This window comes from Bubalus bubalis, chromosome 7 (genome assembly GCF_019923935.1).
Source record: "Bubalus bubalis isolate 160015118507 breed Murrah chromosome 7, NDDB_SH_1, whole genome shotgun sequence".
NCBI lineage: Eukaryota > Metazoa > Chordata > Mammalia > Artiodactyla > Bovidae > Bubalus > Bubalus bubalis.
The window spans coordinates 1,878,847-1,905,678 of NC_059163.1; the positions used below are offsets into that span (position 1 = coordinate 1,878,847).

Consider the following 26,832-nt stretch of genomic DNA (forward strand, 5'->3'; position numbering starts at 1 on the left):
CTTGGTTCCAGCAAAGGCACAGGACCCCCACCTCCTGCACAGGGCAGGACAGTGCCACAGAGCACTGGGGCTGGGCCTGGGGTTCAGAGGGAGCCAACAGAGGTCCAGCGGCATAGACGCGGCCCCGGCCCTCGCCCTGGCCCGGAGCAGCCCGCTGAGGGGTTCAGAGCCCCCGCCCCCGACAGCCAGCCTGGAGAGGAGCGGCTGGGAACACCCTGAGTGCGGGCCCTGGGGCCAGGATGGGCCAGAAGGCTGAAGCTTCCAGGGGCCTCTGTACACGGGGGCCAGCTGGGCAGCTCTGCCTAAACCTGCCGTCTCCTTGGGGCTGCCCCTTGAGACCTTGGTCTGTTCATTCGCCAGCCTGTTAGCGAGCATCTATTCCATGCCCGGAAGGCACCGGTGCCCTGGGGACGCAGCCACAACAAGTACAAAGCAGGGCGGGGAGGAGGGGCTGGAGGGCGGTGGACAGCCTTACAGAAGCGAGGGGTGTCTAACGGCATGATAGAGAAACACAGGAGTCTGGGGCAGGAAGCCCGGAGTCCCCGAGGCGGGCCATGCCTCGCGTGGGCAACAGCGAGGGAAGGGCAGAACTGTGTGGGCGTGTGGCCCTGGGGAGGGCTCAGGGCCCAGCATGGAGAGGTGACATGAGCGGACATGGGGTTACACGCTGCTGGTGTGACCGCAGATACTGCCAGGCAGGGGCCGGGGAGGTGAGGGGAGAGCAAGGGGCAGGATTCGGGGTGCACTTTGCAGATAGAGCCGCCAGGACTGCCAGACAGACAGCTGGACAGGATGGCTCAGTGGTCACTGAGAAGGAGAAGCTTGGGAAATGAGGTGCTTATGGATCTGTTAAGCTTGTGACGTTTAGAGGCACCAGGGAGAGCCGGTGGGTGCGCGGTGAGCCTGAGTGTACAGTTGGCACAGAGGCCAGAGGTGACTCTGGGCCTGGTCAGGGCTCACCACGTGCTACGTACAACCCGGGGCTTTTGGGGAGGCGATGAGCCCTAGACTGGCAACAGTCCGTGCCCTTCCCATCAGGGTCTTAGCAGGGTCCTGTCTCTCCACCCCCAGCTGCCTCTGAATGTGCTGGGCTCTGGCACGGCCCACCAACTCAGTACCCTAGTGGTGGGTGTGGCAGGCAGCAGGTCCAGCTCTTGGGCTGTTGTCCCGAGAATCTGGTTCAAGTGTCACCTGTGTGCAAGAACCACGTGATGTGACTTGTCGGGTTCTCTCCAAGAGGCGGCCAGACTTGCATTCCCATTTGGAGATGGACTTGCATCACTGGGTGCCAACCCTCTGGGGCACCTGGTCCGTCCACACTGTCTGCAGTGACGCTGACAGTGAGGCCTCTTCGTCCTGGTCTGCCCTGTCTGCCTGGAGCTCGGCATCTGAAGCCAGCCCCCGCCTGCCCTGCGCTGTGACCAGGCTCTGGCTGGAGGCACTGACGTCCGGCTTCACTCCACTGTCCCAGGTTCTGTACCCCTCCCTGGCCACCCACCCCAGGACACGGCGGCACGGCGGAGCCTGCTCGTTGTGTGTCTCTCTTCCCTCCTATGGGCCACAGGCTGCGGAATTCCCAGCAGCATCTCAGGTGCCCGGGGTCCCCTGCGCAGGGTCTGCTGGACCAGGCACCAGGGAGCACATGTGTCCAGCCTCGAGGCAGTGAGCACTCTGTCAGGGACTCCCCAGCCTCTTCCACCGAAAGCCCTGTTCCAGGAGTGAGAGGACCACGTGAGGTGCTAGTGGTGAGCCCGGCCACTTCCATGATAGCCTCTGTGGGCTGGGAGGGACAGGCAAGCAGGGTCTTTGGGGCCCAAGTCCAGCCCTGAGGCTGGGCCAGGCTGAGCGAGTGTCTGTCAACCCTGGGGCCTGAAAGGCTGGGGTGTGGGAAGCTCTGCTTGCTCCCATCTTCCACCAGAACTCCCTGGCCGCCTCTCCAGCAGACGGACCCATCCTGGTCTCACAGAAGAAACCGAGGCCCTGCTGACTGGATACTCCCCCTGCCTCCAGCTGCTCCTCTTGGGGGTGCGTCCTTCTCTAGTGCTCCCCCTCGGTCCTGGTCTTTCCCCAGTGGGCACAGCCCCTTGGTTCCGGCCTTTCCCACTTTCCCCCCACTCAGTTATCTCCTCTGACTCCGAGCATGCTCTGCAGCCAAGGTTGGTCTTCCTGGGGCCCGGGACCCGTTCACTGCTCTGGGACAAGTGGACACTGACAGGGCCCACGTTCTGTCCAGCTGCCAGCTCTGCACGCCCCCACAGCCTGGGTATGCCTCCTCCGGGCATGACCTCAGCATGACCACATCCAGTGCCTGGCTGTCCCCCGCCCTGCCTGGTTCGGAGTATCTGGCCCAGCCCCTGCCATGGCTGCCCTGCTGGACGCTGGCCCTTGGTGCCCAGCACAGCACAGAGGGGCAGGCCCGGGCCTCTCCCGTGGACAGGGTTCAGCCTCTGCGGGCTGGCCTTCTGTTCTCCCCTCCAGTCCCTTTAGCCCCTAACCAGACCCCGTCTTTCCCCTGCTCACAGTCTCCTAAGCTCTGGGACCAGGGACCCCACCCCCTCCACCTCATCGTGTCTGAGCCACAAACCCCTGCCCTGCCTGGGAAGGCTCTAGTCCCCATAAGCCTGCTGGCCTTGCTCCCTCTCCCAAGAACACATTCACTGTCTCTCTACCCCCTATACCGCCCCTTGGGGCTCCTCTCAGGAAATCATCTCCTCCCAGAAAACCCCTTTCTCTACAAGATCTGACAAGCCCCCTTTCGCCTAGGCCCTCTCCCCTTAAACAGGGTAATCTTGGTCTAAAACCGGGTTTGTGTCTCCTGTACCCCCAGGGTTGTGGGGAAGGGCCTTGGTTGGGAGCCTCCCAGGAGGTAAAACATGAAATACATTTACTGTTTTCTGGGCCTCCCAATCCTGGAACAAGACCCCTGGATCCTGGGAGTCCAGACCTGCTACAAGGTCTGTGTCTCGGCTTGGAAGTGGCTGAAAAGTGACCTTTGAGACTCTTCTGGAACAAGGGCAAGATTCCAGAGGTTCGGTTCCCAGCAAGACCTCTTCTGCCCGGTGGGTGAGGGGGGTGGCGGGTAGAGAATCATGACGGGGGCCCTGCCCCTGGCCTCCTGACCTGAGTCGACCGCCCCTTTTCCTGCAGGATCAGGATCAGTGGGTTAGGGGGAGGGGGCAGCGCCGTCCACAGTGGAGCCATGAGGGGCCCCTGGGCAGGACACACACGTGCATTTACTGCGCATCTGTTGTGTGAGGTGCGGGGATGGCGTCCACACCCGCAGCCAACCCTGCAGCCTTCTCGCCTCGGGACCAGGAGTGGGGAAAGATGGGGGTTTCCCGGGCTCTGAGGTCCTGACCACCCGCCCTGCACCCAACCTCGAACCCCGAGACCCGCTAGCTGCGCGCGGAGACCTCCAGACGGCAAAAGGAGTCGGTGGGGTGGGCCCTGAGAGCCAGCGGAGGCGAGGCCGAGATCGCGGGGAGGGGAGTGAAGACGAGCCGTCGACCGGCCTGGAGTCTGGGGAGGAGGCGCTGGGTGAGGGTAGGGCCAGGTAGAGGGGCGGGGCCGGGAGGACAGGGACGGGGCGGGACCAGATCAAAGGGGCACGAGTCGTGAGCGGGGCCAGGCAGAAGGGGCGGGGCCAGATAGCCGGAGGGGCGGGGCCAGGTGCGCGCGCGGGGACGGGGCGGGACCAGGTCAAAGGGGCGGGCACAAGATGGGGCGGGGCCAGACAGAAGGGGCGGGGCCGGGAGGACAGGGACCGGGCGAGGAGCCTGAGGGGGCGCGGGCGGGGCGCCGGGGCGGGGCCAGACCAAAGGAGCGGGCACCATCCGGGGGCGGGGCCAGACAGAAGGGGCGGGCAGAGCTCCTGGCCGGACCCGGCTCGTGGCTAGCCGCCCAGCGGGCGGGAGCGCCTCGCCGCCGAGCCGGGAGCCGCCGCAGGCACGCAGGGCGCGCGGGCTGGGAGCAGAGCCTCGGCAGGTAAGGCACGGCGGCGGGGCCCAGGCGGGCGGGGCGCGATCGCGTCTCCCGGGCTGGCTGGAGACTCCGGGACCGGGCTTCTAGCCAAAGGGCGGGCGGGGGCCGGTCAGCTCCAGCGCGCGCCAGGCCCGGCGGCCGGCGCCACGCTGCCCGAGGAAGCGGACGAGTTCGGGGTGCGCAGAGTGCACTTTGGGGGCCTAGGAGCCGGGGCCGGGGCGTCGCGTCTGCTCCGCGTACCCCTCGTTCCTCTGGCCCCCGCTTCCCCAGACTCCAGGGGTTCGCGGTGGGTCCTATTATAGGGTTAGGGATAGGACCCACCAGACCCGACCTCCGAAGGCCCCGGGCGGCGAGTTGGCGAACTTTTCGATCCCTTGGCCCGCTCAGCGAAGGGTGGAGAAAAGCTGCCCGCTGGAGCTGACTCACACTGAAGTGTGAGTGACTGATAGCCCCGTGGCTCTGGTGGTGTCTGCAAGTCGTATTCTGGGGAACAGCGAGTGTCAGAGAGCTGGGGATTCAAGACAGCCTTCCTTCCACATGAGGGCCCCTCCCAGCAGCCCTGCTCCCCAGCTCTTTCCTGCTGCTCTGGGCCTCCCCTGCCCCTGGTGAAGTCTTGACAGTGGCTCCCACTGGGCGTGTTGCTGGGCCTGAGCCCTGCAGCAGCGTGCAGGCCCGGGGCCCACCCCCTCTGCCATCCTGTTGGAGCCCCAGTGTCTCACATCCTCTCTCTCTGCCTCAGTTTGCCATCTGTCAACACCCGTGACGTCCGTGTCAGCTGGCCAGGTGGCCATGCTGAGTAAAGAGACACTCCTAAATGGTCCTGGCCTCAGACAAGAGCTCTGTATGGACGAGGGGCATGTGATCTTGCTAATGAGGCTGTAACCAGGCCCCAGCAAAAAGGGGGCTCAGGAAATGTTATCTGCTGTGATGAAGATGATAACGTGTAGAATTTTTTCAGGACAGTCTGACAGCCAAGGGGGCAGGGCAAGTCCTGGAGTCAGGGTAGGTTTCTAGGATTACGTTTAGCCCCGTAGTGAATGCGTGTGACCCTGGATTGGCCTCCTGCCCTCTCTGGCCCAGGCTCCTGAGACTCGTGGAGGGGGCTGGGATCCGATACCTCCTGGCCCTCATCCCACTGTGTCCAGCAGTGCAGGCGGGCCGGGGGCCAGCATGGGGGCTCCAGGATGAGAGCTCTGTCAAATTCCCCTCCCTTCCACTCTATTAGTTGGCTCTGTGCCCCGTGTTGGGGAGCACCCTGGCCAGAGGAGTAGGCAGGACAGAGGAGTAGATGGCCCGTACTGATCCCTGTTAGCCATCTGGAAAAAGGGGCACTGACAGAGGGTCTGGCCTTTTTGTGGAGCCCCTCAGGCCTGCAGAGTCGAGGAGGAGCCCACCAAGGAGGCCAGCTTGGGAGAGAGAGGAGGGTAGGCAACTCCAAACCTCCCTTGGCCTTTTCTGTTCACATGGACAGAAGAAAGTGAGGTGCTGAGTCAGCCCCCAATGTCCCTCCCCCAACATGGAAACCTGCAAGCTTGCAGACCTGCATGTGGGAGGCCTGGGGGGCACAGAGAGACACAGAAGGGCTGGGTCCTGGCTTCCAATCTGGCTGCCACGCTTTACCAGCTGTGTGGTCTTGGCCAGGAGGCTTCTGTAAAAGTGGGGTAGTGAACCGCTTTCTACCGCACAGGTGGCTCTGAAGGTCCAGGGGCTGGTGGTGGTACATGGTTGGTGTCCAGCAACTGTGGGCCAGTGGGGATGCTGTCCGCAGCCCTTGGGGCTAGAGAGCAGGGATAGCTGGGCAGCGGCTGCTTGGGAGGGGGCGGGGCCTGGAGAGGCCGAGGGCAAAGGGCAGGCTCCAGGTCCCTGCTGCTTGGGTCTCATGGCAAAGGCCCAAGTCTCTCAGGTGTGGCCAGGATCAGGGAGCCACGTGGGTCCTCCTGGTTTCCGTCCTTGATGCTCTATTGGAGACTCCGAGGGTCAATGACTGGCAGGCCCTGCTCTCCCCTCATTGGCTGGCTCGTTAGGTGACCTCAGTAAGGCCTGGGCATACACATATGTGGTTCTCTAGGCAGCACCAGGGAGCCTGGCCAAGGGAGGTGAGTGGCAGGTGGCTGGTGAAGGAAGTATTTGCCGTCAGGAGGAGGACTGTCTGAGCCACGAGGGCAGCCATGAAGGTAGGAACAGACCGAGCTAGAGGCTGGTAGTGCAGGGGATGGCAGACCAGTTTGACCGGAGTGGCTGGTGTGCATCGGATGTGGTGAGAGTATGGATGAAGGGGTGCATGACCATGCAGAGGGGCCTGGGGGGCAGGTAGAGGGGCGGTCAGGACGCTGAAATCCTACCCACAGGCAGGTGGCCTGTTGTCAGAAGGCCTCTGACTCTCTCCAGTGGTCCTGACCAGTCATCCAAGGGTTGTGCCAGTCCCACACGTGGGCTGCCTAAGCCCCAGAGGCGGGGGCTGAGGGGTGGGGAGCGTTCTGGACTCTAGCTTCAGATAGGCAGGCCCAGGAGTGCTGCTCTGCCTGGCCACCCTGCTCCCCACGCTGGGCCTGGGCGCCAGAGGGCAGGCAGGACGATGCCAGGAGAAATGGGGCTGCTTCCTGGCACGGCCAGAAGACCTGTGCCTCCTTCGTGAATGACACTTCCCGACTTGGGTGCTAGAAGACCCCAGCTCTGGGCCACACGGATGGACTAGGGCTTGGGGGCCAGGCTCCTGAGCTGCCCGCCAACTCCAGGCTCCATGGGAATGAAGTGCTCAGAGTGGGGAGGGGGCCCCACGGGACTTGAGTCTCCCCACCGCCCCCTTCTCCCTGACAGCAGAGATTCTGAGCTTCCGGCTCTGGGGCCACCTGTAGGTTGACCCCTGCCCATCCCCCCAGGTCAGGAACCATGCCGAGACCTGGGGCTTCTCTCACCCCTGGCCCCAGGCCTCACTGATCCTTGGCCCCTCTGGGCTAGCCACAGTGGGACCCAGCGCCCCTTGCCCTAGAAAGGTGTGGGCCCCGTCACCAAGGCGATGGCCTGAGGGGTTGGCAGGGCACTCTCGTGGTGTCCATACCTCTTCCGCCGCGGCCACGTTCCGATTCCGAGAAGTGCCCTCTGCTTCTGTGTGAATCAGATGTTCATCGTGTGCTGGCTGAGCCCAGGGTCGGGGCGGCCCACTGCGAAGCACGCCCGTCCCAGGCCGCCGGGTGGGGTGTGTGTGTCTTGCCTGCTGGAGCCTGCAGAGGGAGGGTGGGTCCTGCCCCGAGTCTCCAGGCTGACGGGTGACCGCCCTGAGTGCTGGGACCAGGGTGGGCTCCCCCAATGGCCGGGGGCTGAGCCAGTCCCGGGGAAGACCTCCCCGGGGTGGCTTCTCTGAGCCAGCACGGCTCCTCCCAGGAGGCAGACGAGGAGGGAGGGCGGCGCTCCCAGCGTGGAGCAGCAGCATGTGCTCGTCATGTCTGAGCGCCTCTCTGGACTTGAGCTCCTTCCTCGGGAAAGGGAGGGAAAGCAGTTCTAACTCCGGGAGTCCTTGGGAAACAAGTGAGACGCTGCAAAGGAGCCTGCACTGGGAGACGAAGCCCAGACCCAGGGTGGGGCCTCTCCCCCCTACCCCCGACCCTGTGCAGACGCTGCAGCTCCATCTGGGGGGCCCTTCCCACCCCCTCCCAGTCTCCCCCACTCCGTGTTGTGATCCAGCCTCGCTCCTCTGTGGCTTTAGAGACCTCTGCGGCCCCTACCCACTGCCCCCGGCCAGGGAGGAGCCAGCCTAATCCCCTTCCCTCACTGCTGGCTGCCCGCTCCCCAGCAAGGTGATGGGAGGTCAGGGGGTAACCTCAGGGCCTGGGATGCCAGGGTAGACCCTGGCTTGACCCTGAAGCCTTAGGAGCCAGGGCGGCACCCACAGTCCACCGAGGGCCCTGGCTAGGAAGCTATGCCACCCCACTCCGAGTCCTGCCCCTGGGGCAGGGGTGGGCCCCCCTCGGAAATTTGCTGCCCCCCGGGCCTCCCATTCATCCTGGGCGCCCTGTGTACCCAGCCCTGGGCCAGGTGTGGACCGGGAGCAGCTTGGCCCGCCTGGGACCCCCCCACTGCTGCCTCCCTCAGGAGTGGCTTAATAAAAGGCCTAAGTGTCTGTCCTGCCTGGTGCTCAGGGACCCTCCCTGGCCCCCACCCCACCTCCCAGAGCTGGGTGCAGGCCCACAGCCCGTACACTGCTCTCCGTGTTTCCCTGTCTGCTTTTCCTGCTCAGTCCGTTCCTGGTGAAGAACAGGGCCCCACCTGAGTGCCCGTGCCCAGCAATGTCCCCGTGGACCTGCCGCAGAGGAGGGAAGTCCCCAGTAGAGCAGGCCTGCAGCCCGGGCATGTTTAGCTCCTGCTGGGCATCAGAGACACAGGTGCCCTGTCACCCCGAGAGGCCCGTGCTGCCGGGCGGTGAAACTCCCGATCGGATCACCGAGGGCAGCGGTGCGGGGGTCTTGCTGGGGCCCCTCTGTGTTTCCACCACAGCCCCCGGCTCGGGGCTCCAGCTCCTGTGCCCTCCGCTGTCACCACTCCGACCGCCTGGATGTAGGGGCCCCCACAGGGGTTCACACCGGGAGATTGAGGTGAGGGATTGGGGCCCCCTGCCCTAAGTGGAAGGCGTTCCTTTTTCTGTGGCTGTTCCTCCCTGGAGACATACACTGGGACCAGGGTTGGAGTCAGGCTGAGCTCCCCTGAGCCACCAGCCACAGGGGGACCTGGTCTTTGTGTCCCAAAGAGCCAGCCCCGCCAGACGGGGCCCTGTAGGAGAGTGGTGGAGAAGGATCCAGATCACCGGACCCCGGAGCCCTGCGTGGACAGGTGCAGGGGAGGGAGGCGAGCCAGGAGACTCACCATGCCCCCTCCTCCCTCACTCCAGCTGCTTCCTCTCCTCCCGTTTGAGGTCAGAAAAGGAAGACCTTTTACCCAGGGGTGCAAGCAGCTGGCGCTGAGCCGCTAGGCCCCCTGATGGCGAGGCAGCCGCCGGGCTGGGGGAGGGGCCCCGGCCGGCAGGTCTGGGATTCCCTGGCGGGTTTGACCCCAATGGGAAGAGATGGAGTGGCCGTGCCCCAGCTCCTCCGCACAGGATGAGAGGCTCGAAGCTGCTGGGAGTGTAGGGCGGCCGTCGGAGGCTGGGCGGGATCCATGCTGTCAGCTGGATGCAGTAGAGGGGCCCAGGGCCCCCGCAGACCGTGACCAGCCCCCACGGCCTCCCTGCTGGGCCACCCAGCTGTTCTCGGGGCCCAGGATGCCTGCGGGGAGAGCCTCAGCCTGCAGTGGGAGGGGTCATCGCCATGCACCCCGCCCTGTCTCGGGAGCTTGTGGGTGATGCAGTGCACCCCACGGGCCCCTTACCCCAACCCCCTACCTCCTGACTTCTCTAGAATCTCCCCTCTTCTCTGGGGGACCCCGGCCCGACATTTTGCTGCCTGGCGTGCACCAGGACTGGGGCACCCCCAGTGGGTGGCTGGCTCCTGGCCTCACAGGAGAGCTGCTCAGGGACGGGGGCGGGAGACCCAGGACCCCATCTCATCTGGCTCCAGACCCTGAGCTGCAGCTGCAGAGGAGGCATCCCCGAGCTGGGGGCAGGGTGAGGGAGAGCCCCAGGCTGGCTGCAGGCTCGGTTCTGGCCCTCCTGGGGCCTCAATTCCACTGACGCTGGTGTCCATTTGTATAAAATTGGAGCAAGGGACGGAGTCCCCCCCCCGCCACCTCCCGAGCTCCCCAGCCGTCCTGGGGTTCCTGGCACGGGCCTGGGGAGTTTTGCCAGCAGGGACGTGAGCTCTCCGAGACCAGCAGTCTGTCGTCTTGAGAATGTGAGCGGGAGGGTGAAGCGCTGTGGTCAGCAGTGGCTGGGCCTGCTCTGGGGAAGGAAGAGGATTGAGAAAGAGATACCCGCTCACCCTGCCACCCTAGCAGGCCCTGCCCCAGGCCCGAGGTTCCCCAAGCAGCCAGGCACCCACGGGCAGCTGTTCCAGGCCAAGGCCTTGGGAAGCAGGCGGGGCAGCCGCACACTGGCGGTCTCCACACTGATTCATCCGCTGCCTGGAGGACCCCCGGGGCCCCTCCCGGGGGCCGGGCTCGGGGCTGCCTGTGGGGAGAGCGCAGGCACCGTCCTCGCAGTGGGCAGTCCCTGAGAACCACATAGGAGGTACCACTGGGGCACCTGAGGTAGGGCCTTTGTGGGGTGGGAGCAGGAAGACACAGGCAGGAGGAGCCAGGCCCAGGGCTGCTCTGTGTTTGCAGAGCTCACTCTGGGTCTTGAGACCGCCCTCCCACGCACGCACAAGTACCCCCACTGTGGCAGTGCCCGTAAGGAGGCCTGGGCGAAAGCAGGACACACAGGAGAGCTCGGTGTGCGGTGGGGGTGGACGTCCGGTGGACCCGGGTGAGTCGGTGACCCGCACCCTGGGGCCAGGGGAGGCGGATATGGTGGGCCTGGGCCTGGGGGAGCATGCCCCCACCTGGGGAGCACCCCGCCCCCGCCACCCAGTCCTCTCTTCTGGCTTTTCTGGCCACAGAGGAGTGACCCCCATGGCCGTCTCCCCAGGGAGGGAGAGGGTGTCCCTGTGGCACCACGGAGCCATGCCCGTCCCGCACCCAGGACAGGCTGCCCCAGGTGGTGGCAGGTCCCCAGCCAGGAGGGGGTTCAAGGCCGGCCCTCGGGAGCTCTGCTGACCTTCAGGAGCCACCTCGCCTCTGGGATCCTCAGTTAGGCGGAGGGTTGGAGGAGAGTGTTTGCCTCGTGCATGGTGGCCCTGCAGGCAGACGACAGGGCTGGATGGGCACTTGGCCTGTGGGGGTCTGAGGAGGCTCTCCAGGGCTGCTGGACCCGCGGTGGGGGTCGGGGGGGGGTGGCTGGACAGAGAGCTCAGGCCACGTTGCCCGAGGCTGTGTTGCCTGGGGGCCTTGCCTGGAGCTGCCCACCCCGCGAGGCAGGGCGGGGTCTGGAGTCCCCAAGGAACAGAGGCCCGCTCCTTCAGCCCTGAGGTCCCCTGAGGGCGCCGCTCCCTGGCCTGACTGAGCCGTCGGGGTGTCCTGGGGTGACCTGACGGCAGGGTGGGGACAGCGGGCGGCGGTCGGGGCAGGCTGTCCTGCTGGAGCACCAGCGGGGCGAGGGCCTTGAAGCCGAGACTTGCCTGCTGGCTGTGGCTGGGACCGCGCTCAGGGTGAGGGGCTGGCATCCAGGATCCCGCAGGACCCCTGGCTTGGGGAGGGACAATGTGCAGGAGGGAGACCCCCCCTCCCCCTCCTCGCCCCTGCCCCCTCCTGTCCTGTCTGTCAAGGCTGCTGGAGAGGGAGGGGCCGGGACTGGGCCCCTTTCCCGCCAACCTGGGCCCCTGGCCAGACCCTCCCTGCACTGGGCCTCTGAACAATGGGGCAGTGTCAGCGCTCCTGGGAACCGGCAGGCCAGCCAGGCCCCCTGCCGGCCCAGGCCGAGGGGTGAGGAGGGAGGCCAGCGGTGAGTCATCAGCCCCTGGCCCAGCCCGGGGTTGCTGGGCCAGGGGGACCAGCACTCTCGGTTCCCCAGCCTCCACCCCAGGGTCCTGGTCGGCTCCTCCTTCTCTCTTGAGCCTCTCCCTTCCCTCTCTGGCTCCCTCCCCTCGGGACATATTGGCTGTCTCTCTGCCTCGGTCTCTGCCCCAGCCTGGCAGTGGCTGTCGCCTGCCCCATCGTGGGCTGCTCCCCTCTCCCAGCCTGTGAGGGGCCCCGGGAAGAAGCCAGGGAGACGGCCCAACCTAAAAATTGGCCGAGGAATACAAGGTGGACCCCAAGAAGGAAGCGAGGCAACAAAATAAGACACTCTCAAGAGAGTGAGGGTTAACCGACAACATCAAAGAACGGAAAAAAAAAAGGTATGAAAAATATTAGCATTAGGGATAACAGGATAAAAATAAATGGGTTAAAGCTGTGCTGAAGTGAGAAGGAGGCGGGAAGGGCCCTGTGGTATGGACTTGGCCTTGATGGTTCCGGCCTGTGGCAGGGTGGGCGGAAAGCCAAAACCTTGCTGGACGGATGGTGAGCCAGGTTCCTGGGTGGGTGACTGGTCCAGAGAATACCCCCCCAAGAGGAGCTCGAGGAGGAGCCGAGATGAGGGCCACACCGCACGCCCCTGGACCCTGACTCCCTGACCTGTGGCAATGCTGCGAGGTACCCAGGAGCCGTGTGGGTCCTGTGGCCTGAGGGAGCCTACCGAGGTGCAAAAGAGCCTAAAGAGATGAGAAGCAACGGACGCTACTGGGGTCAAGGCCAGTATCCCCCTTGCTCTGCCATGGGATGCTCCGGCAGGTGGTTCCCAGCATGGAGGGCTCGTGCACTGCCCTGGCCTGGCCGACAGCAAGTGTCCCCGCGACGAGCCTGTTTTATGGCTGATCTGAAGCCTCCGGCCTTCGCTCCTGCAAGGAGCAGTGGGGCCCATCTCTCTCCTTGGCCCCCGCCAAGCATGCACTTCCTGGCCGCTGTATCCTCACTGAGTTCCTCTGTTATCATCTCGCCCTGGTGTTGGGGTCTGGGCTGAGTGGGGTGCCTTCCACCCCAAGGCTCTGGGCCCAGCACTGGGCCAGGTGGCTCTGGAGGAGCCTGGGAGAGCTGCCTCTTTTGGTCCTCAGTTCAGTTCAGTTCAGTTGCTCAGTCGTGTCCGAGTCTTTGCGACCCCATGGACTGCAGCACACCAGGCCTCCCTGTCCATCACCAACTCCTGGAGTTTATTCAAACTCATGTCCATCGATCGAGTCGGTGACGACATCCAACCATCTCATCCTCTGTTTTCCCCTTCTCCCCCTGCCTTCAATCTTTCCCAGCATCAGGGTCTTTTCCAATGAGTCAGCTCTTTGCATCAGGTGGCCAAAGTATTGGAGCTTCAACTTCAACATCAGTCCTTCCAATGGACATTCAGGACCGATCTCCTTTAGGATGGACTGGTTGGATCTCCTTGCAGTCCAAGGGGCTCTCAAGAGTCTTCTCCAGCACCACAATTCAAAAGCATCAATTCTTGGGCATTCAGCCTTCTTTACAGTCCAACTCTGACATCCATACATGACTACTGGAAAAATCATAGCCTTGACTAGACGGACCTTTGTTGGCAAAGTAATGTCTCTGCTTTTTAACTTGCTTTTTAGGCTGGTCATAACTTTTCTTCCAAGGAGTAAGTCTCTTTTAATTTCATGGCTGCAATCACCATCTGCAGTGATTTTGGAGCTCCCCAAAATAAAGTCTGGGCTTCCCTGGTGGCTCAGAGGTTAAAGCATCTGCCTGCAACGTGGGAGATGTGGGTTCGATCCCTGGGTCGGGAAGATCCCCTGGAGAAGGAAATGGCAACCCAGTCCAGTATTCTTGCCTGGAGAATCCCATGGATGGAGGCGCCTGGTGGGCTACAGTCCACGGGGTCGCAAAGAGTTGGACACAACTGAGCGACTCCACTTTCACTTCCAAAATAAAGTCAGCCACCGTTTCCACCGTTTCTCCATCTGTTTGCCATGAAGTGATGGGACAGGACGCCATGACCTTTAGTTTTCTGAATGTTGAGCTTTAAGATAACTTTTTCACTCTCCTCTTTCACTTTCATCAAGAGGCTCTTTAGTTCCTCTTCACTTTCTGCCATAAGGGTGGTGTCATCTGCATATCTGAGGTGATTGATATTTCTCCTAGCAATATTGGTTCCAGCTTGTGCTTCCTCCAGCCCAGCGTTTCTCATGATGTACTCTGCATAGAAGTTAAATAAGCTGGGTGACAATATACAGCCTTGACGTACTCCTTTTCCTATTTGGAACCAGTCTATTGTTCCATGTCCAGTTCTAACTGTTGCTTCCTGACCTGCATACAGATTTCTCAAGAGGCAGGTCAGGTGGTCTGGTATTCCCATCTCTTTGAGAATTCTCCACAGTTTATTGTGATCCACACAGTCAGAGGCTTTGGCACAGTCAATAAAGCAGAAATAGATGTTTTTCTGGAACTCTCTTGCTTTTTCGATGATCCAGCGGATGTTGGCAATTTGATCTCTGGTTCCTCTGCCTTTTCTAAAACCAGCTTGAACATCTGGAAGTTCATGGTTCATGTATTGCTGAAGCCTGGCTTGGAGAATTTTGAGTATTACTTTGCTAGCGTGTGAGAGGAGTGCAACTGTGCAGTAGTTTGAGCATTCTTTGGCACCTTTGGTCCTCAAGGTGCTCTTATCAGGAAGCCCGTTTGGGGGAGGAGTGAAGTGACTTGCACCAGGTCGTCGGCACAGAGAAGCAAAGCTGGAGGTGGTGCCCTGGCCTGGGTGCTCACCCTGGGGCAGGTCTGAGACCCTCTCCACGCTCAGCTGGGCACGTGGCCCTCATGCATGATCTGGACCGGACCGGCCTCCTCTAACAGTGCGTGCCTCCTCTCGCCCCAGCCGCAGGCCCTTTGCACAAGCTCTCTCCTATCTGGGACGCTTGCCATGAGACCGTGCTTGGCTGCGGTGTGTGGATGCTGGCTGCCGTGTCACTGTGTCTGGTTGGAAGTGTTGCCACTGGGGTGTGAGTCAGCGGTGGCTGCCTCCCCAGCAGTTGGGCACCCCAGGCAGAGGGCAAGGCCAGCGTGGACCCCGGGTGAAGGGTGTGGTGTTTGCTCACAGGTGGCAATGCCCTGACTGTCTCCTCCTGCCTCATTAGCAGTGGCAGTGACGAGCAGGCCTCAGGGTGGGGCTTGTGCTCTGGGACAGTCTCCTGACCAGCTCCCCTGGGCTCTGGAGGGGCGCGTAAAACAGAAGCAGACCCTGAAATCAGGAGCGCAGGCTGGCACGCACCTGCACCCCTGTGCTGTGTGCCCCAGCCTTCGGCCCGGAGCCCGGGGGCCTCCTCCAGCTGCGCTCCAGGCTGTGGGCGCTCTGTCCGTCCATCCGTCTGGAGAGCAGGTCCGGGGCCCCTTGCCCTCCTCACATCCCTTGGAGCCAGGCTTGGCAGGAAGCGTGGGGTGGGTGAGGTGGCCCGCGAGGGCGGTCCTGGCACAGCGGCCGCCACTGCAGCCCACTCAGCCTCAGCTTCCTCATCGGGAGCCGGAGGCAGGCGGCGGGCAATGAGTGGGCCCTGGGGGCTGACACCTTGGCGCTGGGGGGACGTTCCCGGAGGCTGCTCCCTGCCGTGACCCACTGGCTTGGCCCCTGTCACAAGAGGTTGACTGTAGGCAAGAAAGAGCCCCCAGCCTTTGAGACCCCCCCCAGCCTTGACTCCAGCGAGTCAGGATGTGTCCCCAAAGGAGGCGCCTGTGACCTACACATGTGTCCCCAGGAGGGTCTGGCTGGTGGTCGCCTGTGCTCTCGAGGCCTGGGGCCGGTGACCAGGACCAGGCCCTCCGCCGAGGGCAGGACCGAGCTCTGTCTGGTGTGCCAAGCAGTGACCCAAGGAGTGTGCACGTGGTTTCTGGGAAGAGGTTGGGGTAGACTGGGCTTGGGGAAGTCCATGGGTTCCTCATTGACTGGGGGTCAGCCTCACTCTGATCTCAGAGCAGAAGGTCTGTCCCCTTCTGGGTGACCCGACAGAGGGGCTCAGAAGGTTCCAGCCCCAACCCTGGAGGGTCAGCGGCAGTGTCAGGCAGCCTGGTCTGCCTGGGGCTTGGCCCACTTGGTACTTGCGGCCAGGTGGGGGCTGGGGGACGGTGCCTTGTCTAGGCCCCACACCTGCTCTTCCCGTGAGGGCTGCTGGCCTTGCTTTGTGGACCAGTGAGGCTGGGAGCGGTCAAGAGCATGGCAGAGGTCACTCTGGGGGTGTCCGGGCCTTGCTCAGTGGGCGGCGGACCCCCTGCACTAGGCGTCCATCCTTGCAGCCAGACAATCCACCCCCCTCACCCACCCAGGGATGAAGAAATGGGGATGTTTGGGGAGAGGCGAATGGTTTAATTCAGTAAATGAGCTCCGTGGCTGGACCCCACGTGGAGTTGGGAGTGTCCGGCCAGTGGGTGAGATCTCTTCATGCTGCAAGACGTGCCTGGTGTCCCTTTTGTGCTGAGGACGCTGCAGGGAACCTCCGGACGCACGGAATGACTGCCGTCTACATCCCCCGCCCTCAACCCCGAGCTTTGTCGACGGCGAGGCAGACAGTCAACAGACAGACTGGCAACGCTGCGGTCAGCGCAGCTCGTGGGGGCACGGAGCCTCTCCTAGGAGCCCTGCTCGTGGGCAGAGCGTGTGTAGGTGGGTAGGGGCTGTGTGTGTGGGCAGTGGGTCTGGACTCAGGGCTGCGGAGGAAGGCGTGGAGCCTGGGGAGACGGGAGATGTTGCTGTAGGGCGAGCCATGTGCTGGACAAAGGTGGTGTTTCCACGCTGGGGGCCGTGGCTCAGAATGGGGCCAGCAGCAGTGGGCAGGGAGTGCTGGGGGTGTGCAGACCCTCAGGGGTAGCCTAGGAGGGCGTGGTCTGGCTCTGAGCAGGGCGGTTCGGGAGGACGGTCTCCTTTCCCGAGGTGCCCGTGACAACGGGGTGGCTAGCAGAACCCCTGGAGCCCCCCCGTCCCCTAGCCATGCCCGGTGATCCTCGGGACAGCCTCTCGCAGGCGCCGACAGCCTGCTGTTCTCACGAGGAAGCAGGCGGAGGGCGGGCCGCGAGGTTAGGGTGGAGCCTGGCCTGTCCCCAAGGAAGCGTGTGCGTCACCACCGCGGTCCTGCCTCCCAGGGTCCCGTGGTGGAGCAGCCCTGCCCTGGCAGGGGTGGGGGGGGCTGGGGTGCCCGCGCCGGCTGTGTGCACAGCAGAGAACATCTGTTGGCGATGGGCCAGGAACGTGGGGGTGGACCCGGCCACACGTCAGCACTTTGGAGAGTTTTTTTTATCAAGCAATTAAAAAGTGGAAACTTGTCAGTGTCATGATGAACTGAAGTGTGAATCCTGGAACGCCTCTGCTGGCGTGTGGTTTGAGACGAGAGAGGGACGGTGCCAAGCCGTGCTTCCCCCAGCCCCCGGCCCCCCACGACAGCCTATTGTGTGGACTTGGTCCAGAAGTCGGGGGCCCTGGGCCTGGCACCCCTGCCCAGCCGTCCCCCACCCGTCCACGTGCTTCTTCCTGGGGAGCCCTGCCCTCTCCAGGGCTCCGATGAGGGTGCCCTGCACCCGATGCAGGGCCCGTGGGCGGCCCTTGCTCTTTTCTGAGGGGTCCCGGCTCTCTTTGGGGGCCCCCAGCTCTGCCACCACAGGCTCACCCAACCCTTGACCCTGGCCCTTGGGAGATGCTGTCTGTTCTGGGAATATTTGCTAGAGGCAGAGGCCAGGCCTGGAGAGGCAGCCCCCGCTGGCTGTGGGGTGGGGGGCACACAGGGGCACGTGGGCTCCCTTGAGTTGTCTGTGGGGACAGAGCTCGAGGCGAGGGTCCTGAAACCGCACTCCTGCCCCCGTTTGGCCACCGCCCTCGAAAGCCCCGGCTCCGTGTGGGCAGCTGTGCGTGCCAGCCTTTCTGCACTTCCCCAATTCCCTCTGTCCCCGCCCACAGCAGCGGCTGGACTGCCTTGCGACCCCACCCTGGGCAGCCCTAACAAGCCCCGGGGGGCCTCCTAGACCCGGCACGTATGGCCTTGTGGGGGGTGCTGGCCTGGTCTCCTTTTTGCAGTGAGCAGACCCCAGGGCTCACCCAGGGCTGGCCAACGGCTCACTCACCAGGCAGAGGTCCTGGGGCCATGGGGCTTTGCGGCAGCCACTGGGCCTCAGTTCTCACTGGGGGTCAGCTTAGTCCCTCACTCTGGCTCTGGGGGACAGCCCAGGAGTGCACTGGTATAACCACGTGGGGGTGTGGCCGCATGCGTAGACGCAACAGTGAGCCCAGCTGACCATGCACCCTTCGGCCTCTCGGTGCCTTTGGTGGGGCAGGAGGGGGACCCGGCCCATGGGGAGCGCTGGGGCTACACACGTCACACCCTGATACGCAAGGCTGGGCCACTGACCTGGACACTGCAGAGAAGGGGCTGACGTCCTAGAAGGTCCTTCTCGCAAAGGTGCGGGGGCCTTTGGGAGAGGAAATAGTTTTCAGCAGAGGAGATCGCAGTCTGAGAACGGGGCGTGGTGGTCCTCGTGACAGGCCCACAGCCGAGGGCCCAGGGCAGCGAGCAGGGGCCAGACCCCGCACGCTCAGCCAGGGGCCAGCCTGACCTCTGCTCTGCGGGGGAGATGGCTGGACAGAGCCAAGGAGGGGCGGGCCGGGAGGTGGGCCCCACAGGTCTGGGGAGTGTGGGCCGGGCCTGGCCTCTGAGCCGGTGCACGGCGGGCGTGGGAGGTGGTGAGCCAGGCCCGCAGGAGGCCGTGGACGTCCAGGGAGGCCGCTCAGATGTACCCCGTCCGGCCTCATGCCCAGGGGGCCCTCACAGAGCCAGCCTCACCCTGCAGGGCATGCCCCGGGCTTCTAACTGTTACTTACTTCATCCAGGGAAGGATATGGGCTTGTCCGCGTGTGAAATAATTTCTCATGGCCGCCCTAACAAGCGCTGCATGCTGGGGCCTGAGAAACACAGAAATGTGTTCTCAGGGTCCTGGAGGCCGGACTCCAAAGTCAAGGTGTCAGCCGCACCCTGCTCCCTTCCTTCTCTGTCCTCCAGCTTCCCCGGGGGCTGCCTACGGGCCTGGGCTTCCTTGGTTTATGGACACTCTGCCTCTGCCTGCCCCTTCTCCTCTGTCTTCTCTCTCTCTCCCTTTATTTTTGGATCGGAGGCACAGCATGATGGTTGACTTGCATATATTGTGAGAGGATTGTCACAATAGATCCAGCCAGCATCTGTCTTCTTATACCGATACAATGAAAAGCAAAAGAAGACAAAATTGTGTTCTTGTGATGAGAACTTGCAGGATGTATTCTCTTTCCAGCTTTCCTGTGTATCACACAGTAGTGTCTGTGGGTCACCATGTCGTCCATCGCTTCCCTAGGATATATTAATCTTATGACCGGAAGTTTGTACCTTTTGGCCTCCTTCCTCCAATTCCCTCTCTTTCCACTCTCTGCCTCTGATGACACAAACCTGACTTCTTCCTCGAGTTCTTCCTCTTTTGTCTGTTAGAAGGATGCTTGCTGTTTCATTTACGGCCCATCTAGCTAAACCAGGGTGAGATCCTCAGTCACGTATGCGAAGATCCTTCCCCAATTAAGGTCAATCACAGTTCCCAGGGACTAGGACTTGGACATATATCTCTGGAGGCCCCATTCAGCCCATGACACAGGGTGGCCCTGGGCAGGACCCTGCCCCTATGCCACCCACTCCCTCTGCCCAGCTGGATGGCACCCTGGCCCAAGTTCCCGGGACTCCTCACATCCCCGCACCAGAAGGCAGGTTACAGTGCCAGGCGGAGAGAAGAATGGGCTTAGAGAGGAGGGGAAGGACTCGGGGGCCGTGGTCCTGGAGGGTGGGGACCAAGTAGGTGGGCCCTAGGCTGGCTGTGGGTGGCCCCGAGCCCTTTGCAGGGACTGATGCAAAGTGTCTTATTTTGAGAGCTTGAGGTTTTCACCAGTGGAGGTGCCAGTCACCCTGCCCTGGGCACAGGGCCCTCCCTGAGCCTGCAGGCTCTCCTTGGCACACAGGCAGCAGGTGGGCACCGGGCTGGGCACAGGGGCCCTGGGAGACTGGGGTTGCCAGGGCTGTGGTTCCAGTCCCCACACCTCTGTTCCCTGGCCATCGGCTCAGCCAGCGCTCTGCTCTGTGAAGCCCTGCGTCCCCGTGGTCAGCACGGGTGAGCGGGCTTTGACCACCAGGGCGGGACAGGTTTCAAGGCCTGCGGCAGGGGTGGTGCTGCGCCGACCTGTGCCTCGCTCCAGAGCAGGCCGAGGACCCTGGAGCCCAGAAGGCTCTCTTTCACAGGCTGACGCCAGGCCCCTGCCCAGCAGCTGGCTAGTCCCACCCACCCTGGTAAGTGTCTGGCTCAATGGGTGGTCCCCAAGCCTGGAATTTAGAGGCAGCTGCCGTGGGAGGCTAGGGGAAGAGCTGCAACTTGGGGAAGGTGGGGTGGAAACCAGAGCTTCCCAGAGTTGGGATCCCAGCCCCACCCATCTTACTGCTTGGATAATGGTTATTCCCAGTCTAGTGGGGCAGAGGGGGCGGTTCCCACTACAGGAGGAGGGGCCGTGAACGCCCTGTTTCAGAAACATGAAGTGAAATGAAGGGAAAGTCGCTTAGTCGTGTCTGACTCTTTGCGACCCCATGGACCATACAGTCCACGGAATTCTCCAGGCCAGAATACTGGAGTTGGTAGCCGTTCCCTTCTTCAGGGGATCTTCCCAACCCAGGGATCGAACTCAGATCTCCCACATTGTGGGCGGATTCTTCACCAGCTGAGCCACCAAATGAAAGCAGTGTTATTTGCTGCAAGGATGAATTGCTGCCTGGGGAGATGGGACTTCACTGGGAGAAACTGGTAGAAACTGGGAGGCCTGGATTGGGGAGAGATGGGAGGTCACTGGGAGAAGCCGGGAGGCCTGGACTGGGGGCCTCGGGAATCCTGGCCTCAGCCTCCGCGAGGGAATTGGGTGGGGAAAGGGACCAGCGCGGTCTGACCTCCATGGAGACTCCGCGGCTCCCACAGGGGTGGTCCTCTGCCTGCTCCCACCTCTGCCTGCACAGGACAGAGGCTGGCTGGGGCCCCCTCTCCACTCTGGGCATGCTGCGAGGGTGGACAGAAGGAGGCCCCCCTTAACCTCCCTGCCACCCCCTGCCTGTGGGCTGTGGTCAGCTGTCTGCCGTAGGTGCCGTCTGCCCACGGCCCCCGGCGGGCACGGAGGCCGACGCTGGCGGGGGAGGCGAGGGTGCCCCCTGAGGAGAGTGAGGATGCACAAAACCAAGTTCCCCATCCAGGAGACGGCGGGGCAGGGCGGGGTGTGTGTCTGAGGCCCGAGCTGGACACCCAGGTGTGTGCGTGACCAGGTGCCGGCAGGCCGGCTGTGGGTGCTTGCCCTGGGACAGCTGCTGGGCAGGACAGGACGAGCCTGTGCAGTGTCTGAGGACCCGCTGGCACCCTCAGACCCTGCAGCCGCATGGCCCCAAAGTGCTTCGTCCCCCAGCTGGTGCTGGGAGTTGGGGCGGGGGGGCGGACCTTGAGACTGGAGCTCAGGGGAGGGGAGGCAGTGGGCACAGGGCTCAATGCCCAGCAGCTTGGGCTGGACTCCCCGCTCCCAGCTTCCTGGGTGGAGGAGGGAGCCCAGCTTGGACGGGCAGAGCAGGCCTGGGAGGGGTGGGTGGGCTGCATTGTGAGTGGGACCTGGGCGGGGACCAGGCAGTGATGGAGCGCGCTTGGCCACTCGGGGTGGAAGTGCTTTCTAGCAAGCCAGGTGTTTGCTGGGGAGCCGCGAGTGCGCCCCGTGGGGGTGTGTGAGCCCAGCTGTGTCACAGAGGCTGTGCCTGGCGTGGGCGCGGGAGGGGCAGAGAGGCCTGGAGGACACGGAGGGAAGGCTGGCATCCCATCCGTCCTTCGTCCCTTGGGGTCAAAGGACAGAGAGGCAGCCACCTCGACACGTGAAGGTCTCCTGGTGCGAGAGGCGCGGGCCCCTGTGTCACAGTGGCCTCCGGAGGCGGAGCCACATGGCAGATTCTGTATTCTGGCCCGTGGGGCGCCCCGGGGAGGTCGTAACTTCGTGTTCGGCTGTCTTTGGGGCCAGGGAAGCTGGGCTTGACGCCCTGGAATCTGGGGCTCCTGTGATTCGCTGGGAAGAAGCCCAATCTGCAGAGGTGGCCGTGGGGTGGGGGCGGGACCCTGGCAAGGGGCTTCCTGCCCGAGGCAGGGGGGTGGTCACAGCTGGCCTCATCCTGGGGCCTGGCAAGTGTAGTCTCTGGCCACAATGGGCACGGCTGAAAGCCAGCAGGCCAGTCAGCACTGGGCCTCACAGGAAGTGCTGGCTACCCGGGGCTGCCCAGGGGCCCGGCAACAGGAAGTCCTAGGCGGGGAGGAGCCCCGGCAGCTACAGGTCCCAGACACAGGCGGCGGGCGGCTGTCAGCAGGAGCAAGCAGGCACCTCACCTGCCTGGGGATGCCGGCCGAAGCCCCACCCCATGGCCCCTGAGCTGCATGGCCTTCCTGGACCCCAGGACAGCTGCCCCCAGGCCGTCGGCAGGCAGGAAGAGAGCCATGTGCTGGGTCAGCGCCACCAGGTCAGTGGGGCGGCCCCGGGCCGGGGGACTTGGGAGCTCGAGCCAGCCTAGCACCTGTAGAGCTGCTCTGGGGGGCCCGCATGCAAGCCCGGACCCACCCTCCTTGGGGCGGCGGCGGCAGGACTCACAGGACCCTGGCCCCGAGCCCCAGGAGGACAGGCGAGGCCAGGGGTGGACGGGGCAGCTGGTGGGAGCCCAGGGCCTGTGCCGCTCGGCTGGCACCCTGCAGAAGGCCCTGGGTTGGCGTGGGCCTTCCACTGGACATCCTGCCCTGCCCAGGGGGTGTGTTCACTGGGTCCTGGGTGCACATGCTGTGAGTGTGTGTGAGTGTGCCTGCACTGGGGTAACGCAGAGCCGTGTGAGCCCCGTCGCCTGCCTGCCCCCCACCCCCCTACCCCCCCCAACGTCCTGGAGCGCTGTGCCCCGTGCAGGGGCGCCTGGCAGGGGGCTCAAGAGCCTCGGGGTCTCAGGGACCCCACCCCGGGTCGTGCTCCCTCCCTTCCCCTGGCACAGCTGCTCACTGGCCTTCGTGGGAGATGGTTTTTTTTTTTCTGGTTTCCATTCTTTTACAGAGAAAAATTCTGGGAAGAGGAAGGGGGAGGAGCAATTGAAAGGGGAGACTGGACCCAGAGGGGCTGGGTCCTGCCCCTCAGGCGCCACCTAGCGCCTGCTGTGTGCCCGGGTAGGGGTGGCAGGGCCATGTTGCTTAGGAGTTACTCAGCATCTCTGACCCTCGCTGTCTTCACCAGTGGGCACGATGCCGGTTCACACGTCGGGGTGCTGGGGTGGGGTGGTGACGCGGGCGATCCCTGAGAAGCACGGAGCCTGGCACACTGTGTGCCCGGGGTGCCCTGTGCGAGCCCGTGACCTGGGGGTAGAGCAGCGCTGTGCAGTTTAGTAAGGAGTGGTCAGGCCCGGCGCTGGACGGGTGCAGGGCTGTGGGGCGGTGCTGATGGCTCTCATCTGCACCCAGGCTGCCTTGCCCAGGGCACGGGGTCCCCCACAGAGGGTCCTCTCAGCCCCTGGAGGCTGTGTGTGTGAGCACACCACGTGGGAGTCGGTGCGTGTCTGTGAGTATGTTTGAGTGCAAACTGGTGTGTGTGAGGGTGAACACACATGTAAGAATGAACGTGAGCATGCACACGTGTGGATGCCCGTGTGCCTATGTGTGAGTGTGAGCCGCTGAGCGAGTCCGTGTGTGCATTTGAGGGCATGTGTGGATGTGGCATGTATGAGCGTGTGCAGGTAGGTGTGCATCTTCAGGCATGCATGTATAAGCACGCACGTGTGCTTGTGATAAGTGAGTGTGTGTGTGGTTGTGAGTGTGCGAATGACCGCCCTGGGGACCTGGTCTCTTCCCCTCTGGGACCCTGGGAGCCCAGGCCTCCCCTCCCTGTGGCGCTCGCAGACGGGCAGCCGGTGACCACCGACAGGAACCCCTAGCGCTGTGGTTGCACGAGGCGCCGGCTCCCTCGCCACAGCGTGCCGCAGGTCTGTAGGTGTCGGGAAGGGGAGCCGAGGGAGCTGTGCTCTCATGCACAGGTTCACACGGTGCACACGTGTGTGCACACACGCCAAAGAGCACGCACAGAACTTCTCGCCTGCACCGTGCGGCTCACGCACGCATTTTGCCTGGGCGCGCAGTCTATGACGGTGGCTGGGTGTGTGGGCCTCTGCAGGGGATGACCACATGCCCTGGGGACTCACACCCCAGGGGGAGGGGGAGCCACAGAGCCTGCACTTCCTGGAGCCCATTGGGGCTATCTCTGCGAGGAGGAGTGGGAGGAGGAGCGGTTTTCACCTGCCTGCGCTGCAGCCTCGGTTCCACAGACCAGTCTCAGCTTTCAGAGAAGGTGGGGGTGAGCGCAGAGCAGAGACCAGAGAGCTGCCTGGCGCTGGGCTCCTGGGCAGGTCCCAGTGTGACGGGGCAGGGCCGGGGGCCCAGAGGATGCAGGGGCATCAGGACAAGCTGGCCCTGCCACGGTCCACCCTCTGGAGAGGGGCGGCGGAACGTGGGTGTCTGTCGCTGAAGCAGGGATGCTCCCAGGGGAGGTGACAGTGGAGCACAGGCAGGCCTGCGGCCGGGCCAACCAGTGGACTCCAGGAGTGCGCCTCCAGAGGGGGCTGCGGCCAGGTGAGACCGAGCCCTTCACAGGCCTGTGCCCGCCTGGCCGCCGAGCCGACCAGGGTGGGACTGTGGGGCCGCCCCAGCTTCTTCTCCTCCAGGTGTGGAGCCAGAAGGAGGGGTGGGCCCCGTCAGTCCTCAGCTCTGCCTCCAGCGCCCCCGCCCCCACAAAGATTCCAGGTCTCCTTACAGACTCAGGAGGAGGCGCTGGAATGGGCTGGGGGCTCCACGTCCGCTTGCTGCAGCTTCTAGGCCACCTGCAGTCCCCACCACCCAGGGCAGCAGCATTCTGCTCCTCCCATGGGACAGCCCGGTGCCCCTTCTGTGCCCGGGTGCCCCCCTCTTAGGTCGGAGAGGACCACCTGAAGAAGGGCAAGCTGAGCTAGCTCCTGTTTCATTTTCGGATTGTCGCTGGCGGAGAGAAATACACGGAGTTTTGTGTGTGCACCTGCTGGCCTGCCGCCTTGCTGAGCTTGTTTGCTATTTCTAAACATTCTTTGGTGGATCCCTGGGGTTTTTCCTGACCACCTAATCTCTGAACAGTTTTGCTTTTGCTTTTCCAATCTGCATAGCTCTTATTTCTTCTTCCTGTATAACTGTCCTGGAAACTCTGGCTCAGTGGTGAATAAAAATGTCCTTCCCTTGTTCCTCACTGGAGAGGAAGCTTTCGGTCACTCCCCACTGATGGTGATGTTAGCTCAGGGTTTTTCACTGATGTTCTTCACCAGGTTGAGAAAGTTTCCTCCTACTCCTAGTTTGTTGAATGTTCCTTAAAAAAAAAAAAAGGTGTCTGCACCGGGTCTTAGGTGCGGCACACGGCGTGTTTAGTCTTTGTTGCGGCCTGTGAACTCTCAGTTGCGGCATGTGGGCTCTAGCTCCCTGACCAGGGATCGAACCTCAACGCCTTGCCCTGGGAGTGCGGAGGATCAGCCACTGGACCACCAGGGAAATCCCTATTGAGTGTTCTTATCATGAAGAATTGCCAGATTTTGTTAAATGCTTTTTCTGCATCTATTGAGACAGTTGGGACTTCCCTAGTATCTCAGCTGGTAAAGAATGCGCCTGCAATGCAGGAGACCCCAATTGATTCCTGGGTCCGAAGATCCCCTGGAGAAGGGATAAGCTACCCACTCCAATATTCTTGGGCCTCCCTGGTGGCTCAGATGGTAAAGAATCTGCCTGCAGTACAGGAGAACTGGGTTTGATCCCTGCATTGGGAAGATCTCCTGGAGGAGGGCATGGCAACCCACTCCAGTATTCTTGCCTGGAGAATCCCCATGGACAGAAGAGCCTGGCGGGCTACAGTCCACGGGGTCACAGAGTCAGACATGACTGAGCGACTAAGCACAGCACGCTGAGACAGTTGTGTGGTTTTCGTACTTTATTAGATTGATATATCAGACAAGGCTATGGCACCCCACTCCAGTGCTCTTGTCTGGAAAATCCCATGGGCGGGGGAGCCTGGTGGGCTGCAGTCCATGGGATCTTGAAGAGTCGGACACGACTGAGCGACTTCACTTTCACTTTTCACTTTCATGCATTGGAGAAGGAAATGGCAACCCACTCCAGTGTTCTTGCCTGGAGACTCCCAGGGACGGGGGAGCCTGGTGGGCTGCCGTCTATGGAGTCGCACAGAGTTGGACACGACTGAAGCGACTTAGCAGCAGCAGCAGCAGCAGCAGACTGATATATTGTATTGTTGTTGTTCAGTCGCTCAGTCGTGTCCAACTCTTTGTGACCTCATGGACATGCAAGGCTTCCCTGTCCTTCACCATCTCCCAGAGCTTGCTCAAAACATGTCCATCGAGTCGGTGATACCATCCAATCACCTCATACTCTGCCATCCCCTTCTCCCACCTTCAATCTTTCCCACCATCAGGGTCTTTTCCAATGAGTCGGTTCTTCCCATAAGGTGGCCAAAGTATTGGAGTTCAGCTTGAGCAGCAGTCTTTCCAATGAATATTCAGGACTGATTTCCTTTACGATGGATTGGTTTGCTCTCCTTGCAGTCCAAGGAACTCTCAAGCGTCTCCTCCAACACCACAATTTAAAAGCATCAATTTTTTGGCGCTCAGCCTTCTTAATGGTCCAGCTCTCACATCTAGATATGACTACTGAAAAAACCATAGCTTTGACTAGAAGGACCTTGTCGGTAAAGTAATGTCTCTGCTTTTTAATATGCTGTCTAGTTTTGTTGTAGCTTTTCTTCCAAGGAGCAAGTGTCTTTTAATTTCATGGCTGCAGTCACCATCTGCAGTGATTTTGGAGCCCAAGAAAATAAAATCTCTCACTGTTTCCATTGTTTGCCCATCTATTTGCCATGAAGTGATGGGACCGGATGCCACGATCTTCTTCGTTTTTGAGGGTTGAGTTTTAAGCCAGCTTTTTCACTCTCCTCTTTCACCTTCCTCAAGAGGCTCTTTGCTATCCGCCCTAAGGGTGGTGTGATCTGCATATCTGAGGCTATTGATATTTCTCCCAGCAATCTTGATTCCAGCTTGTGCTTCACCCAGCCTGGCATTTTACATGATGTACTCTGCATAGAAGTTAAATAAGCAGGGTGATCTTAAATTTTGCTTTTTGAGGGTTTTTTTGGCCTCAACATAATTCCCCCACCAGGGGTTGAACCCAGGCCCTGGCAGTGAAAGCGCTGTCTTA

The 26,832-nt window shown here is 62.3% G+C and overlaps 1 protein-coding gene across 4 annotated transcripts in view; it reads left to right on the forward strand.

Moving 5' to 3' along the window:
* Nucleotides 1–3,841: 3,841 nt before the first annotated feature.
* The window catches only part of SH3BP2 (SH3 domain binding protein 2), a 35,797-nt gene continuing 12,806 nt past the window's right edge, over nt 3,842–26,832 (forward strand). The window contains exon 1 of one of the 4 annotated variants that reach the window (XM_025289621.3): nt 3,842–3,984. Coding sequence is in view for 1 of the 4 variants with exons in the window: in XM_025289620.3 (XP_025145405.3) it covers nt 21,967–22,049 (83 nt within the window). In the remaining 3 variants the exon portion in view is untranslated. Of the gene's footprint in view, nt 3,985–11,435; nt 11,841–15,844; nt 16,139–21,733; nt 22,050–26,832 lie in introns of those variants that run through there. The other 3 variants (XM_044945557.2, XM_025289622.3, XM_025289620.3) reach the window with 3 other exon arrangements.